The sequence below is a fragment of the Magallana gigas genome, chromosome 8, assembly GCF_963853765.1.
Source record: "Magallana gigas chromosome 8, xbMagGiga1.1, whole genome shotgun sequence".
NCBI lineage: Eukaryota > Metazoa > Mollusca > Bivalvia > Ostreida > Ostreidae > Magallana > Magallana gigas.
This window is the reverse complement of record NC_088860.1, coordinates 18182600-18201033: the sequence shown is the minus strand read 5'-3', so window position 1 is coordinate 18201033 and position 18434 is coordinate 18182600. Positions and strand designations below refer to the sequence as shown.

Below are 18434 nucleotides of genomic sequence, written 5' to 3'. Positions count from 1 at the left end.
CTCTGGATTAGGTTCTTAGTGAGTTGGTTACTGCCTTACAAGGTTAGGCTCTTAAGTGTTAGTATATTTACTATGGTACGTAACTAAAGGTCACGGATACGTAACTGAGATTGAAATGATTTAGTTTCCGCCCGTGATATTTGCTGATTTACTTATTAGATGTAAACAATGTGTTAGTGGTATCAAACACTTGTAATAATAGTAGAGTTTTCAATTTCTGATATGTGTGTCGTTTCAAGAATGAAAGGGGGGGGCGGGCTTCATTTTCGAGCGCATGTGTAACTGTAATTAACCCTATATCTAATGTGGCGAATAAATTTTCGGAAGAATAAATAGTAAAATTAAATACTATAGTGACACCTTTACTGACCGGGTAGAGGAAGGGGAGCTAAACAATTATATAGGTGCAACTTTAATTTACTGCGAATAGTGCCCTGTGAAGTCTCAGCCTTTCCACCAATGATCACTGTGCTTAGAAAGCAACAAATCCGAAAAGGTTTAAAGAAATAAACAAAATGTATCTATTTACTTTAGCCCACAAACTATGTACCGTATCTAAATAAAAGATACTGAGTATTCATCAGGTTCAGCTTTCCCTCTGAAATCATATTAGACAGAGTCTAACCGGACTTTGTTTTTATGAACTGCCTGACTGGGTTAAGTCTTCCAAAATATGAAATGAGTGGAAGGGGAGAGGGTAAGTAGTGGATTGTATTGAAGTTGATATCTAAAAACAAGTATAAAACATGTGTAAATTTGTTTGAATGAACTTAATATCAGTCAAAACAATAACATGTACATGTTTAAAAGGTTTTTAACAATATGTTTGTATGTCTGATTTATCTTTAAGCTCAGGGAGGAAACAAAATTCAGTTTTTAAATCAGCAAATGAAGTGCATTGTAGCTCGCGAGGCACATCACTTGAGAGGGTACAGCTGAGTTTTAAGATACACAGAGGAACTAATAAACATATCGTCGGATCTAGAATCAAGTTTACAAAAGTCAGTCATTTACTTGGTAAAAATAACTTAACTTATTCAAATACAACAGAAACACAATAGAAATTCAGCAAAAATTGTCCATCACCTATTGATGAGTACTCAAACAAAGAAACAGGGTTCCCAAACTGTTTCGTTGTTATTATTTTCATTAAATAAGCTCTAAAATGTGTAAAGTTTTGAGATCACTGAACTAATAAAATAGTTTCCTTTTTTAACCCTTTTTGGAAAACACAGGGCGAAAAACCATCTTTAAGCAAGTCCTTAAAGGTGGCTTAAAGGTGACTTAAAGGAGCTTAAAGGCTATACAACCTTTAAGCCGCCTTTAAGTCACCTTTAAGCAAGTGCTTATAGGTCCTTAATGTCCAAACTTCTTTAAGCCACCTTTAAGCCACCTTTAAGCCACCTTTAAGCATCTTTAAGTGGCATTTACGCTCTCTTTACACTGCCTTTACACTGTCTTTAAGTGGCCTTTAAGTCAATATTGATCAAGCTGAACAATAAAAACATATATTAAATGCAAAAGCTCTTTTATAGAGATGGGAGGGGGTCATCCGAGTGATAATATAATTTCCAAGGAAGGGGGGGGGGGGTGTTCCAGGCGGTTTTAATCGTCGCTCCATTAAACACAGATCGCTATCATCAGCACCGCTCCGATGGACACAGATTGCCGTTATAAAATTCTTTATAATTGTTTGGGGGTTTCAAAATTATTGTAGGGATGAGTGCAGTCTCTGTATCTTAATATGTGCATAAAACTAATTAAAGTATGTTTGTTTCCTATTATAAATTAATTGGTGAAAAAAAAATCAATCTCTCTCTCTCTCTCTCTCTCTCTCTCTCTCTCTCTCTCTCTCTCTCTCTCTCTCTCTCTCTCTCTCTCTCTCTCTCTGTTCCTCCGGTTATTAAACAAAATAAAGATAATGAACCAAAAATGCATGATTTAATTTGATAATCGGTTTAAGGTTTGTATTTTTTTTTCAATTTTCAGTATTTCTAACTCTAGATCTGCTAGATACATGTTAAAGATGAAAAGACTCTCAACTGCCTTTGTTATATCAGGCAGGATATTACTGCTTTGTTTGTCTAGACATAGTTTTGTTCGTTTGTGTATATCTAATTAGAGTCTATTGTTTGTCCAACTTAAGAAAACCCCTGGAACTAACACAGAATATACAAGATATACACAACAGTTGTGTCGTGTGCCCAGGTGCATGTTTGTGTATATCTAATTAAAGTCTATTGTTTGTCCAACTTAAGAAAACCCCTGGAACTAACACAGAATATACAAGATATACACAACAGTTGTGTTGTGTGCCCAGATGCATGTTTGTGTATATCTAATTAAAGTCTATTGTTTGTCCAACTTAAGAAAACCCCTGGAACTAACACAGAATATACACGATATACACAACAGGTGTGTCGTGTGCCCAGGTGCACGTCAGGGTTTCTAAAGGCGTTGAATCTTAGTATGTACGAGTATACGATAAGTCTAGTGAATAAAAGTTAATTTACATTTGTAATTCATTTTCAAAGTATTATTTCCTAGCTCTGGGTTTCAAAGATGTTACGTCTACAAATTAACGATACATGTATGTAAGAGTAAAATCTTGAGGCTAATTAATTAATGTACCGGTGATCATAAATAAGGGTTGATTATTTAAATATATGTATAAGGGTAAATATGTCAAATATACCCGGCCTGGCACATCATACAATTGTATGTACCGGTACAAGTCATTTGCAATTGCCACATGCAGTAAATACGTCACCGGTAATTAGTAATTTTGTTTGTTATAGAATTGATAGTTTAAAAATCATGTACATACAATTACATGTAAATATTTAAACATATTGGATCGGCGCCACGATCATGAAAACCTGGAAATTGCGGGAAATTGAACAAATACCCTAATAGTATCAATGCATTTAATAAAAGAAATGATTTCATTTTCTTTCTTACATTTTTTTAGCTATAAATTAGATGAACGTATATCTACTCGGTTTAAATTTATTAACTAAGAAAGCCTACTATTGTGAACCTAACGGTTTCCATTTAGGTATAATATATTTTTGTTCACTGAAGACCAAGTTCCGTATTTCATTCTAAATACACGCATGCATGTAATTTATAAATTAGATATAATTGATTGTTACAAACTGAATGGTTTGTCAAAATCTTTTCAAGTAAACACATTCAATACAGTGATTCAATATCCACTGATATATAGGATATAAAAACGCTTATGTATATGTAAGTTGCCGTGGCGCAGAGGAAGTGTGGTGATGCTAGTAAACTAAGGGTCCCGGGTTCAATTCTCGCCATGGCAGGTTTTTCTTTTGTGTTTTTTTTTTCATTTTTCTTTCTAGAACAAAAACCGTTTTAATACCTTTTCTTTCATAAAGTTAATACATTTTGTTGGAAATTAAGCACGATATTGAATTAAATTTTTTTTAATGGCTTAAAGGTGGCTTAAAGGTAGCTTAAAGGTGGCTTAAAGGTGGCTTAAAGAAGTTTGGACATTAAGGACCTATAAGTTGTCCTTAAAGGTGGCTTAAAGGTGGCTTAAAGATAGTCTTTAAGCTGCCTTTAAGCCATCTTTACGCTTTCTTTAAGCCATCTTTAAGCAACACATATAGCTTAAAGGTAGCTTAAAGGTGGCTTAAAGATCGTCTTTAAGCTACCTTTAAGCATCTTTAAGCTATCTTTAAGGAGAACTTAAAGATGGTCATTCATCCTGTGAAACATTGCACAATGCAATTTTTCCTGCTTAACATGTAATACTTTAAAACCTCTGTTTTAACTGGATGATTCATTATTCTTAATTAATGATATAAATGCTATAAAATAATGCAGCAGTTGTACATAAACGTATATATCATTTTCAACGCTTAACAAAATCAAATATTTTACCAAAAATTTGAAAATAGCTTTCAAGAATTCAAGAATAGCAAACAAGAGTTTGCGTCACACACCGTATCGAGATACATATGTAAGCAAGAATATTTTTTTAAAATATATTTCTAAATTAACGTTGAAGAACATTTTAACCATTCTGTGTATGGTATCGGTGTAAAAAAAAACCCAAATATAACACTTTTTTAAAATTTTTAACTTGGTCCTAAATTATCTATATGCGAAACAAGAAATTTAATTTTAATGCTACATAGTCTTTTTTACAGTCTAAAATCAATCAGTTATAATAAAAGTCTTTAAATTAGTTATTTACATATGAATCACTTTGTGCAAATCTAGGAACTTGGTTACACCGCATGTAGAGTGGTTGTATTTGCTCATCATTAAAATCAATTTGTTAATATGTATACGTTTATTAGATTAACTGTATTTTAAGAATGTAAAACCGTATGTCAAAATCTAAACACAATAAACAAATGGTACACCGTGATGGTTTAAATGAATTTTCGTCCTGTTTCCTAACTACTTTATATATTTATTGCTACAAAAGTGTGTCAGTCACAATGATAGACTGAGTGTTTGAGTTGATGCCATGCGTTGCGACCCCAAAATAACTCTTCTGACACTTATTTCAAATGTCTTTACCGAACAACAGCCAGGAATATGTTCCTATAGTTCTCAAGGGTGAGTAAATTGTATTTCATTTTATTTTTATTTTTTCCGTTTTGTTTGATCTTGTGGTGAACAGTTTTATTCATGTATTAAATCTAGGAATCCGTTAGAGTGTTGCCGGAATTATAAACTTGTTGGAAACACTTGCCAAGGTAATGCTTTAGAAATCTGTATTTTAACTTAAAATAGTATAGGTGTTGTCATAATGGATTTGATTATATGTAATTTATAATCATATTTCATAACAAGCGTGCACTCCTGGAACTTTCGGAGAAAACTGCAAGGAAGAATGCCCAATAGGATCATATGGACAACTCTGCAAAGAAAATTGTTCGTGTGACCCATGTGATAAGGTCACGGGATGCTTAAACAAAACAGGTAAGGACAATTGTTATTAATCATGTCTTAAAATATGACATAAAATATTCAAAATATTTATGTAATTTAAATTATCTCACATTACAATTTTTTACTTTCATTGTAAACCCCATACATGGGAAAATGTTTTCGTCCGAAAAATTATGATTTCGTTTTCCTTTTGAATGAATAGAACATAAGCAAAATTAATTTTATTTGCAAATTATTAAATAAATCATCAATATATTCGATGGCGGGGTTTATTTTGAATGTCGACCATTAAATAAACAAGAAATATTTAAACATTAGTGAATAAAAAAACACATGCCTAACACGTTTTCTTAAAAAAAGATGTGATTCAGAAACAAAACGTAATTTTATTCAATTTCACTGGCCAAATTTTTGTGTTTCTTTAAGTGGAAATGATGCCGTTTGCGTAGCAATCATGTGAATTTTCGGTTGAATATTAAGCAAATGTATCTCAATTTAACTTGAGAGACATAGGCAAGTTTTCAGTCAAAATAAATCCATTAACAAGATTTTGTCTTTCAAGCTAATTTTAAGCTTTCTGTAAGACTTTGTATTAATAAATTACCTGGTACAATTGATTTAATAAACCTGCAAAGCTTTAACGATCAGTATACTATTACATGGATATGATAAGACACAATGAAATAAAATGGAAATATCTTGTGAAAAAAGAATTGAAAGTTCTTATCTCCATGGCGTGCGTATTACTTGTACATGTATGTTTGTGTCAGATGGTATTTCTTCCAGGTTTCCGCGTTTTATATTCAACGTGCTCTGTATATCCTGTAGGAAAAACGAAAATGTCCTCGTAGACTTAATGGCCTTATTTTATTCACCAAGAGTTAGCGATGCTTTCAACCTTCAACGACAAGGAAACATTAAGAATGTTCTGGTTTACATTGAAAAGAAAAAGTAGACGTACTTCACCTAAACATCTCCTTCTTGTTGTTATTTTGATTGTTTTAGTACTTTATAAAGAAAAAAAACTAGGTTACCCTGATATATGAATAATATAAAATTGTTAATTAAATAAGGAAAATGTCATTTGAAAATGGTAGAAATTTAGCAAATTACACTCCTTTGATTTAGCATTTTTATTTGATGACTTTTCAAATACTATCATGATCAAAGATAGCAGATCATTAATTTATTATAGCAACAACAATGTACGTTATACATTTAATACCTTAAAACGAACAAATCGCAGTTTAACTAAGATTCAGTAGAACCGATCAATTTCTTCACATTGAATTGACTTTGAAGTACTGATTCTAATTTTTTTAAATATCTTATAGCAATCACGTTTCAGGAAATTGTTCGCTATATATTTATAGTAACCTTGTTTTGGAATAGAGGTAATAGAAAAACCACTTTTTTTCAATTAAGATAATTTCATAACAATTGATAAATTGTCAAATGCAATTCGAAAGCGACAATGAATCCACTGATTCAGCATCGCATGGCAATCTTGCGGAATTTAAACTAGAACATTTCTTATTGGGAAAGACAATGTTCGAGTCCTGTTTCATAATGATATATAACCTTACAAGTCTAGAAATACCAATCACTAATGATGCACGTACAAATGTCAAACTTGCATCGAACGGATAATGAATTCACTTTTTACCGAAACCAAATAAGTCTTACAAATAACAATTTACAATTTTTTAAAAACTCAATATAAAACGAATAACGCATTTAGCAAACACAAATACAAAATTACATTAATAGAATATTGAACCCTTTGGCTTTCAATATGATAAAGGCAAAGATGAGGTACGTTTGAATGATATTTCACGTTTTTATGATGTTTTATTATTTCACCAATAATTTTCTAGAGAATACTTGAGAGAGAGAGAGAGAGAGAGAGAGAGAGATGTGATAAAAATATAATCCATTCATTTATTTGACAAAAATATATCGCTTGTTAATATCAAAAAGTGAATATTTTCTGTCACTTGAATTTGATAACTTTTCGAAGATAAAGTATATTCTAAGATCATTTTGTTGGCAAATCGTTATACAGTTAATAAAATAATTTATCCGAAAAAGGGTTATTTTGCATATCGACTGTAGCAGTTTATTTAAACGCAGCTGAACTTAAATGACTTATGATGTTTGTTTCCTTTTTTTTACAGTGAGACGTGATTCAGAGGATGGAACTGAATCTGTTCAATTTCACTGGCCAAGTATTTTCATTTCATTAACTGGAAGTTTTGTCGTTTGTTTTACCTGTTGCATCATAATTATTAGTATTTCAAGGTAGCAAATATGTTTATATGTCAATTCTTTTCAAGACCAATTGTAACACACTTTGCACTCCATTGTTTTGCTTTTAAATTAAATGTTTTTAACATTTCAAAGCTGATTTTATAACCAAAGATGAATTGTAAATTGAAATATTCGGTAAATTTTCGTATATGTATGTAAATGTCAAGAAAATATTTCTCTTATAACTGTAAATTATCGTGATTTCTTTTTTTCTAAGGAGAAGAAAGCCCGTAACTCAGGGATGCGTTGTGTCAACCTTACAAGGTAAATTAATTTTTAAACTGTACTTACTCCTCAGGGAGTGCGAGTTCAAGCTTGTTCAAACCATAATCATAGGGGGCAGAGCGGGGTTTGAATGGGGTGGTTTTTTTTATTTGAATAGATAGATAACATATTTTTAAGGCAGTATGGAACATTTGTCAATATTAATGTAGAAGTACATTATATCATAATTATTATAATATTATAATTATAATACTTTCACTGATATAATATTTTTTTCAATTTAACAATATTTCACCAAAATTTTTTTTTGAAAAGGTAAATATTTTAAAACCCCCAGCAGGATTCGAACTCATAACTTATAGATTCGTAATGGGACCTCTAACCCACTGCGTTACGCAGCTAGGTGACAATAACTGGAAAAAGCCATTCATAATATTAAACTTGGTTTTATTGTTTACTTCGAATAATAGTACATCATAACATGAAGGTGTCCCATACCATCTTAAATCTTCTTCTTAAAAACTGAAACTTGTGTTAAAGAATCATCAGGTAGTGAAGCTTTTTTCAAATGATAGTCATCGTGGGCCGGATGTGGCTCCAATGAGGTATCGGGATTTTACATAGAACTAGATAGAAAAAAAATCTTCTCAAAACCTGATACAACAAAATGATCTTAATGTGTGACATGTATAATAATAGTGGATAACATCTTTTGAAAACACTACTGTTGATATACACTACTAAATCATTGAGATTGTATTTAATACGGTACACAGGATGAATCTCTGCCATTCAGTCAACTGAAATGTAACTGAAAGGTGGCTGAATGGCACAGATATGCCATTCAGTCACATTTCCAGACCATTCAGTTAACATATATGCAGTTGACTGAATGGCAGAAATGCATCCTGTGGTAACCATAACGTTTACCTGATCATGATAACACAATGTACCACCAGAGCACCATTTTCGGTATATGTTTTGGTACCATATGGTCTTTAAGGGTTTTTTTTAACCAAAGAAAGTTTTTCTTAATTTAAAAAAATAATTTATGTATAAACTGCGTACAGACATATCATTTTGGTTTAATTTATTTCAGAAAAGGATCTGACAGCCTCTAAAAATGTATATGGTTATCTGGGAAAGGAATCCTATAGCGTTCTCAATCTGAAGACAGCGGATAAAAAGTAGTCACAACATGGCAAATATACGGCTTTTAACCATAAAAGTAAAAACTAAAATGTATATCGGAAAAAAATATCAAGCTCATATCAAGGACATTTTAACGATAAACTCTCGAATACATTGTCGCCTGTGGCCTTTGCATGCAGCTCTTCACGTATATGCCTAATTAAAATGCATGTACTTATTCAATTTATCTAACATAATGTTGATGCGTCTGTAGACGATTTTTTTCTTTTCCCTTTCCTAGTGAAAAAATAATCGCTATTTGAATTTCAAAAAAAAAGTTATGTTCAACATGGATTTATTCGTCATTATATTGAAACTTGTTACCTGCTTGCCTAATAGCTCCCGTGTATCAAGTGTCTGTGAACAGAAAACACTTGTTACATTTGTATATTACAGTATCCATTCAAACATCAATTATTGGTATTTCAAAAAGCTTATAATAAGAGCCAATGCAAATTTATTGCATTTATATAAAAAAAACAATGCTTTCATACATATTTCAAGATTCTTTTCATAATGTCAATCATTGTAAATAGTTAACCACTTTAATGATATTGTAAATATAAACAAATTACAAACAAGTCTTTGTCTTTCATGCTGAACCGAACCATTCCAAAAGACAACCTACAAAAAAATGCTATACAGATTTGTCCTGTATGAATTCTATTTTGGTTTGCATTTCATCATCTAAAAAAAATTATGTGTTATTGTATTTCACGTGTTCCTACGAATTAAAATGGTATAACAAACCAAAAAACTGTATTACAAGAGAATCTTTTGTTTTTGAACTATTGAATTATTTGTATAATATGATAAATTAGGTAATTTGAAATCATTTCATGCCCATAGATCAAAATCGAAATCTTATTGGGTTTTCTTCTGCTCACATCTCAACCTCCCATCTATCTTTGATACATTATCTTCAAAGAAGTTAAACGTATAGATTAACATGATTAAAGCTAAAATTGTTCCAACCCAAATCATGATCATGCATTTCCCAAACTTGGATCATTTGTGAAAATAATATTTTTAACTATTTATTAGGGTTGGGATCAGTTGAACTGTAAAGTAGGCAGACGTTTACAAAGATGTATTTTCACATGTATTTTGAAACATGGAATTAAAGTTGAATGTAATGTTAACAATCCTTTTTCATGTAATATAATTACAGGGATATTGTGTCATGAAAGTCCATGTTTGAATTTGATTGTTTAAATATCCAACAATGTGACTTCATGTATATATTAGATAATTAAATGTATTGTAAATGTATTTGTTTCTGAACAAAATTAGTTTGAAAAATAAATTCACTTTCTAATTTTTGCTAAATAGAAAAACAGATGGGACTTGGTCAAATAAATCGGGCTCAATATAATCATTCTTTATCAAATGAACCTAAAGCTAAAACTAATATAGCAATTATATTTAATAATATTGCCACGCAGCTATTTCAATTGAATACGAGAGTAAAGAAGTATTTCGGTCAGTACAGAGTGAGTAGCTGCAAGGAGAGGGTTTTCTTAGAAAGACCTGCCGAAAACAGACAAAAAGTTGGAAATGAGAACACGTTCACGTACCAACTGGCTGTAAATGGTTGTTCTTATGAACTCAAAGCTTGTGTTGACTTAGTTTTGCAGCTAGCTGCCAATGCCTGCAAGGGACTATAGGAAGTTAGATAAATAGCGACATAAAGAATTTTACAAATATATAAATACTATTGAGGCGATTCGAAGTTGTGTCTATCATTAACCTCTTGTTTTTCAGTGCATGTCTACAAAACACCTTACTTTATTGATTTATCGATTTAGTGTACTAGTGTTATCGGTGCATATTGAATATACTTACCATGGTTTTCAATTCTTGAATGATGTAAATGAGGATGTCATTAAGAATAGCTTAGGATTGAAAATTCGATACTAGTATCCAACAATAATGTTCTAGAAAAAGAAAAGTATATATGAGTTTTAAGTTTAAATTCAAATATTATTCTTTATATCTCGGGTGTTAGTTATCAAAACAACTGGGGAAAAATAAGATCAGCACACTTACTTACATTCTTTGCCAGGTAGTCTTTAGGAAAATGCAACAACAAAATCTGTAATTTTGTGTGTCGAAACAAGAAATACACATAATGATATAAACAGTTCAGGTGGAAAAAATCAACATGGTTTGGGTAAAGTTATAGCGATCATTATATTTGTTGTTAAAAATCATTACACAATAAGATTGAATGGAAATTTTATTGGGAGAATAAAAGCTCGAATTGATTTTAAGTACGTGATATCGTTAACTTTGCGTGGTCTCTACACGACAGGTCTTTTAAATTTATTAAAACTAAATTGTACCATAAATTCTTGGTATACTCATCAACTGCAATCTTGTAACTATTATATGAGTATAGATTTTTTATGATACGGTAAACATGTGACTTTTTGTTTGTGTCGTACAAAAACTTTTGCTATGCAAGATGTCCATGGGTTTTTTTCAACTCTTTTAGTTTACCCTGTAGGAATAACACATATCTCCTCGTAGACTGATTTTTTTCATTATCACAAACATTTAGTAATGCTTTCAGCCTTTTACAAGAAGGAAATATTAGGCATTTTATGTTTTGTTTTTTGAAAACTAGACATACCGCTCTTTGACATTTCCTTATGATGTACACATTAGTCATCATAATGCTTCCAAAAAAAACAACAGCAAAAAAACAAATCAAGATTACTTGCGTTTATTTTTAAAAATCATATATAGGTTCTATAGATTTAAAACATTATAATGGAAACATGAAAAATGCTTAAGAATTACATGTAACTGACACATATCAATAGTTCATTACATGTATATACTTGTTAAATTCATTATTATGAGGAAGTAAATCCTGACGCAGAGTGTGAAATCCAAAGGTTTGCTTCCGCGTAATTACATGTGTCCAATATGTTACATTTTAATAATTTGAAAACGTTTATCTGTAGCTGTAACATAGAACACGTGCATCTAAATTTATATTGAAAATATTTTGATTCCATTCACATTCCGGATTTTTATAAGTAATTCTTTTTCTTATTGATGCAATGAATACCAGTAGAATGAAAATAAGTTTTGATTAAATCATGCACAGGTCTTTAAAATGTCAGTTTTCTCTAAACTTACTAATTATGATATTTTGTGAACAATTACCGGCGTACATGCAAAATAACACAAAAATAATTTCCTGATAAAAAATTATAAAGTTCCTTGTCAACGAGATTTTTTAATGTTGTTGCCACACTACCAATGAATGAAGATTCCAACATCTGCAATGTACATATTGTATGTACTAAGTCTTCTAATAGCAATGTCTAGTTTTTGTATATCACATATTAATCCAGGAATATGTTCAAATGTGTCTAACGGGTAAGTACAAATCAATTCACTTGTTTTCAGGTATCTCAGTGATAAAAAATATGTTTCTTTAATCAGAAAACTCTATCTTAGTATTAATCTTAATTTAGAGAGCCTCTAGAGTGTTGTCCAAATTATCAAAGAGTCGGAATCTCATGCCAAGGTAAGATACAAAGAATTCTTTATATATAAGGGATGAATTAACCCACAAGCGCGTCAGTTTTATTTTTGCATTTCTTTCATATTTAGAATGTTTTGCCGGATTTCAAGGAGTAAACTGTGCAGAGGTTTGTGCTAAGGGATTTTATGGAAGACTCTGTAGAGAGAGGTGTTCCTGTGATCCATGTGATAAAGTCTACGGATGTCAAAATATGTCAAGTGGGCACACATACAGTGTAACTACAGGTAAAGATATACTTAACCTTTTTTGACTTTACTTGACTTAAAAAACATCCAATAATTATTACAATTATGATTTTTAGGGGAAAGCAATTAAACTACTCCTTAACTATTACAAGTGTAGCAGGGTCTTATTTATATTTAGTGAATTAAAAAGTCAGTAAAATTGTTAGCTAACAATTACGTACCTTTTTTTATATAAATGACAATGTTATATTTTCCGGCCCCGCCGTCTTTTTATTGGTGGTCTTCGATAATACACAGTCACATGTAATTTTAAATTAATTGCATTGATGTCAATAATTAGACTCAGGATTTCTTTATATCAATTTAATGGCTGTTTACATTTTCACTATGACAATAAAAATATGTATAATAATCAAAATATTTAGTGACTTTCAGTTTGTAAAAAATGATTCCAATTCTACAAAAGCGATTTTTTTATTAACATTTTCGCTTAGAACAAGATGAGGATCCAAAGGTATATCACTGGCTCACACTGTTAACACTGGCATCGGGTTGCTTTGCAATTTGTTTTATTTTATGCCTAACCGTCGTTTGTATATTCAGGTACATGACCATATTATTACGTCATATTTCTTGAATGTATATAACTATCAATAAATCTATAAATAGTTATTTATTATTTTCAATCTGATACATTTTGTATTCTTCAAGATTTCACCTGTTAAATGTATCAGCATCAAATATAACAATCAATACATCATTATATACATGTATTTACATCTGCCATTAGGTTTGTTTTTTTTACAAACAACAATGTACAAAATTACAACCAGAAACCTTTTCATGAATATACTTATGCAATATTTGATCTTGTAAACAGATGTAATTCGACTACAAGGACGTTTTTGCTGACTAAACACGGTAAAAAAAATTATTTTATTTTCCTTATTCCCAAAAAGTATTTTTAAATCATTTTTCTTTTTTGTGTTGCAAAATGTCTCATTTCTTTCAACAGATACTCAAAATGATGGTAATCTTCCCAAAATTCTTCGATATAACCCATTGCAAAGTTTAAGTAGAGTTGAAGCATCTAATATAAATGATAAAGAAACAGTTTATCCAATTTACAGTTGTCATGAAAAAGACCGATTTTTTACGACTAAAACAAACAGAACGGAGGACTTTCAAGATGTATATGGTCATATAAACCCAAAGGATGGATGCTATAATATTCTCAAACTCAAAGTACTGGATGAAAAATATGATGTTAATACAAATAACTATTTGAAAGCAGAAAACAGTGTATCTGCAACAAGATTAACACCATCAAACAATAGTAATACCGATGAACTTATGTCCAAAAGATTGATAAAACGAGATAAAATGAAACACCAGAAAGATTTGTTTCATACACTTAACAGTTTTAAACAGAAGGACACAAATGAAAGGAAAAGGTTAAGGTACAGCTTTGTTAAATCAACAGAACTGATATAATACATGTAAAAACTTGCCAATGCCAGTGATTAGTTAAGATATTCGTCGCATTATTTCAATTAGACGAAACTTGTTTCAATTTTACCGCTATTTTTAAAAACATACGATTAAATATATCTTATTTTTTTGTTCGAATAAAGTTAGTAAACCCATTGCATGTTTATTATAAAACAAAATGTCAAAATCCTATATTCTCTCTCTTTCACATTTTGTATTGAAACACGACACATATATCTATTCTCCTAAGGAAATCAGCTCATAAGTGTTTCATAGCTGAAAAGCACACTTACTTGTAAATCATTATTTGACACAGCCTTTTTCACAAAGTAAAAAAAATCAATTTAAATTGTTAATATGCTAAGAGATTTATAATTTTTTGTAATGTTCCTGTAAATATGTAATAATTATTTATTTCCCTTATATCCCTATTACAAGTGGTGCATTGCGTTTAATGTTAAAGAAATAAAATAAAGTGGCAGGGTAAGTAGAAGTGGGGACAGGAAGCAAATTTAATTATTATCAAAATAAAAACATTACTTTTTAAACCTTATTATTTTTTAAAAATAGGCTTAATTAGGTCTTGATGTTGATATTCGTTCTTCAATGGTAATTAGCCTGGTACTCCCATCATATAATCAATAGTACTTTCCTTTTCCCCATACACTGTATCTATTTTGTATCTTTACACTATAAGGAAGTCCTGTTTATCAAAAATTAGGGAACTAGTTATAAGAATTTTTTATTTTGAAGGGGCATGGTCACGATTTGGGCTAACATTTATAATGAATAAAATATACATAGGGGTTATTATAACAGTCAGCTAACGTTTGAATGTCATTTATCGAGTTACGTAATGTGTTGTATATATTTTGACAAATATTAATGTTCTGTAAATTTACAAGATTAGCATATGAATACATTTATGTCACTTTGTATTGTGCGAGTAGCTTGGAATCTGATCCCCTGTCCGTTTTTAAATTATTTTTTGTATATTTGTTCAAATACGTTGATGTATATCTTCGCTCAAGCACTACATATTTACATGTTCAATGTGACAAACAATCATAAAACAAATATTGTGTGCAATATGTTCACATTTAGTAATGTTTAAGTTTGAAATATTATTTAGTATTTACTCTTGATATTATCCTCTAGCTAAGCTATTTGGCAAGAGTAATAACGAGAAATGGAAGATAAATCACCTGTAAGTAAGTAATGTATTTATGAAAAATAGTTTTATCAACAACTGGAAAAATAAGCTTGACGTGTTATATATAGAATAATATGCTTTATGCTATTTCCGTAATAATTTTTACTAGTCTTTCTTTGTAATTGAATTGTTTAAAAAAAGAAAAGATTAATTGTATGGGGTGGAGCATTTTTTTTATGACCGATATATTTTAAATTACAATAATCTAGACAATGGTGTCTTGCATTTTATTGACAATGTTTTTTTTCAAAACCTAGAGTTCAAAACTTATATTTATATTTCAACATTTATTCGAAAAACACTATGTGACTCATAATATAAGAAGACAAAATACTTATGTGATAACTACATTCAAATTAATAGAATGAATAAATGTAACAGATTGTTATTCTGTTTCTTTTAAAATCGTCAAATAATTGTAAGTGTGTCATTAATACAATTCTAAAGTTATTTATCCATAATTGATATTTTTCAAAATAGACCATTACTGCATATAGCATTATTTCTCACTCATGAAATAATTACCCTCTATTCGCTCGAAATTGAACCACCTGAGCCCTTCATCTTTGTACAGTAAAACATCACATAACAAATAGGTATGTTGCACTCTGCCACTTTTGTGACTTTATTGTTAACCACATTTAGTTTGAAATAATCAGGAAAATAACAATAGATGATTATATAACAATAATTAATGAGTGTATAAAATTAATCATAAAATTATGAATATTTAATTCTTTACCCATAATATTTTACAACTAAAATAATCCATAACTCCCATTACTGATGAAATCAATGATGTGATTGATTAGATAATTTTTCGTTTTTATAAACATGTTCATAAAAAGGGAAGGTGGAGGGATGGAGGTGGTTTATAGATCGCTTTGAAAAATTTCAATGCTTAGCTATCGGCGTCCTGAAAGAAGTGAGAACCCACGCTATTAAAATGACGCTCCCAAGATTTTACCGCTGAATAAATTCATTGGTTACCTCCGGCGACGTTGATTTTGTGTCCATATATGAAGATGCTGTATAACTTTGACAATACCGCAGGAAAGATAAATCTCGCGAACTTAACAGAAATCATCAATATGCATAAAATATTTTAAGAAATCTTAAAAATCATATATTAGGTTTTACCTTTAAAATAAGGTTTGGTCACAATATCTGTTTTTAACCTTATGGGCGAAAGACCTAGGATGTTCTGCTAGCCTGCAGTTCTATCAATGTCCTCGGGGTTGTTTTGCAGTGATTCATTATATGTCCTACCATTGCTTGTATATTCAGGTATATTTTCAACGATATCCAATCCTCAGCAATGTTCTATAACTCTAAATTAACCGGATTTGTTTTATTCGTATCATAAATCTACCTTTTGTACAGACAAAATTAATTAGTCCTCTAGTGTTGATATTACATAGGTTTTCAACGAACTGCTTGGCTTTGTGGTTCCAACGAGACTTAGTATACAAAGGTTAAGGGGTTCGAGTTACCGATGCACCGGTATACATGGTTTGTTTCGTATTTGATCTAAAGTGCACTTAGTATAGAATACTTACTCGAATCCTTTTTGGGCATAGTACAAGACCACTATTATATAAATTTTGCTCTGTAAAGCGCTCAATATCAATATAAACTATTTACTGAACACAACAGAAATATCGACTGAAAATTATGGTATACTAAAAAACTTTCCAGAATTTTATAAGCAAGTTTTTACCTGTTTTAATCTATGTAAAGACTTTAAGCAAAATAATGATACATCAATAAATACCGAATCGTTTTTATAACAACCAATTTGGTCGAATACTTCATTTACTTTTAAAGGTAAAACGATATGTTTTGATGAATTAATTAAAAGCGGAATACTGTATGTTAAAGACATTTTTAAAGAAAACGGTAAATTAAAAAGTACAAGTTATATATTTGATAGGTTAAACAAAAAAGCAATTGGATTTACAAGTATAAAATAATACAGAAAGTGTTTAAGAAATTTAAATTCATGTATGATTTTTCTAAAATCCCCTATATCAAAATGCAACAGAATGACGAAGAATACAAAACTAAATGTTTTATTCTAAGCTTATAAAGCTCAAATTTCAAAGTCCAATTTCACAAGGAAAGCTTGGTAGGGATTTCCAAATCCCAGATAAGGAAGTTTGGAAATCAATATATTCCAACAAAATTAAAAATGTCAAAGATAAAAGTATTGCGGAATTTAGTTATAAACTTCTAAACAATTTACTAAGTAATAATCTGTTAATTAGTAAGTGGAATAAAGGGGTAAATAACAAATGCAAAATATGTAGAACCGAGATAGAAAATGCACAGCGTCTAATTTTTGATTGTGTAAATGTAAAACATGTTTGGCACATGGCAAGCCAATGCTTAAATTTTACTATTGTTTGGAAAGATGTCATTGTTGGTTTTTTTGTTGATGATAACGAAACAACAAAGCTTTATAATATCTTCCTCTCATTTATTCCATTCAGAATTTACAAATATAAAATGTTCTGTAGAGTTGAAAACTTAGAAGAAACAAGTCAATCGTTAAGAATGTATATTAAAGAGAATACTTAATATATTGTTCAGCTCTATCTTTTTTACATCAAATGAAAGGAAAGAAACTTTTTCAAAATTTTGCATTTTTACTATGAACATGCATTTATCCTTTAAATATGCATTTATGCTTATATTTATTATGTATGTATATATAAGTTTATAGACGCCCACCCTCCGAGGGAGACAGTCCCTCTGTTGCATACAAGGGTTTCTAACATGGACACATACTTTGACTGATGATAGTGAAACCCTTTGTTATGTGTGGGCCAAAAAAATCACATGTAAATTATCAATGCTAGGATTTTTTCACATTTTTCTGTTTAACACATACATGTATAAATGTACGTACGGTGTACATGTAGTATCTTTATTTTTAAAAAAAATTGATATATAGCGTATACGTTTTTTTTTCAACAAATGTTGATTTTATTCCTTTTTTCTGATTAACTCATATACATATACAGTGTACTTTTTTAGTTTATAAAAACCTGATATATATTCTAAATCTGTTTTCACCATATGCTATTTTCTGATATGATATTATATACTTGTTTATAAGGAATCAATTAACGTTAAAAAATGAAATAAAAATGTAAATTTTGCTGCACTTGTTATAAATATTATAAAATGAAAGTATCATTTTCCATGCAAAAGACATTTATTAATGTCTTTTATTAAAAGACTTATATTAAAAGGCTTATATAAAGGATGACATTTACTCAAAATGAAAAAAACTTCCACTGATGATAATTAAAAACCA

At 30.2% G+C, this 18434-nt stretch overlaps 2 protein-coding genes across 7 annotated transcripts; both read left to right on the top strand.

Annotated features, from left to right (window-relative positions):
• The first annotated feature begins 4289 nt into the window (after nt 1-4289).
• On the top strand, nt 4290-9874 carry LOC105319744 (N-acetylglucosamine-1-phosphodiester alpha-N-acetylglucosaminidase). Of its 4 annotated transcripts, XR_010708538.1 has the most exons (7): nt 4297-4599; nt 4687-4739; nt 4837-4965; nt 6706-6750; nt 7113-7236; nt 7463-7509; nt 8570-9872. XR_010708538.1 is itself a non-coding variant. In XM_011417405.4 (6 exons), exons 1-5 carry the CDS (start codon nt 4508-4510, stop codon nt 7477-7479), a joined length of 342 nt encoding a protein of 113 aa, XP_011415707.3. In that variant the 5' UTR covers nt 4310-4507; the 3' UTR covers nt 7480-7509; nt 8570-9871. The 4 variants fall into 4 exon arrangements, 3 of the variants coding, with proteins under 3 accessions (XP_019919444.3, XP_011415707.3, XP_011415706.3); XM_011417405.4 differs by lacking the exon at nt 6706-6750 and having other exon boundaries at nt 4310-4599; nt 7113-7163; nt 8570-9871; XM_011417404.4 differs by lacking the exon at nt 6706-6750 and having other exon boundaries at nt 4311-4599; nt 8570-9868.
• A 1670-nt stretch (nt 9875-11544) lies between these two features.
• LOC105319743 (uncharacterized) lies at nt 11545-15132 on the top strand. Of its 3 annotated transcripts, none has more exons than XM_066069159.1 (6): nt 11545-12054; nt 12153-12205; nt 12292-12447; nt 12903-13011; nt 13289-13329; nt 13539-15132. In XM_066069159.1, the coding sequence occupies exons 1-6, from the start codon at nt 11939-11941 to the stop codon at nt 13613-13615; spliced, it is 552 nt and encodes a 183-aa protein (XP_065925231.1). In that variant the 5' UTR covers nt 11545-11938; the 3' UTR covers nt 13616-15132. The 3 variants fall into 3 exon arrangements, 2 of the variants coding, with proteins under 2 accessions (XP_065925231.1, XP_011415704.3); XM_011417402.4 differs by having other exon boundaries at nt 11549-12054; nt 13424-15132; XR_010708537.1 differs by lacking the exon at nt 12903-13011 and having other exon boundaries at nt 11553-12054; nt 13424-15132.
• The last annotated feature ends 3302 nt before the right edge of the window (nt 15133-18434 follow it).

Bases quoted from the DNA above. Each gene is read 5' to 3' on its own strand.
- LOC105319744 (XM_011417404.4), top strand. From the start codon at position 4,508: ATGCGTTGCGACCCCAAAATAACTCTTCTGACACTTATTTCAAATGTC. The intron at 4,600-4,686 runs GTGAGTAAATTG...TATTAAATCTAG, and splicing joins TGTTCCTATAGTTCTCAAGG to GAATCCGTTAGAGTGTTGCC. The intron at 4,966-7,112 runs GTAAGGACAATT...TTTTTTTTACAG, and splicing joins GGGATGCTTAAACAAAACAG to TGAGACGTGATTCAGAGGAT.
- LOC105319743 (XM_011417402.4), top strand. From the start codon at position 11,939: ATGAAGATTCCAACATCTGCAATGTACATATTGTATGTACTAAGTCTT. The intron at 13,012-13,288 runs GTACATGACCAT...TCTTGTAAACAG, and splicing joins ACCGTCGTTTGTATATTCAG to ATGTAATTCGACTACAAGGA. The intron at 13,330-13,423 runs GTAAAAAAAATT...TTCTTTCAACAG, and splicing joins GTTTTTGCTGACTAAACACG to ATACTCAAAATGATGGTAAT.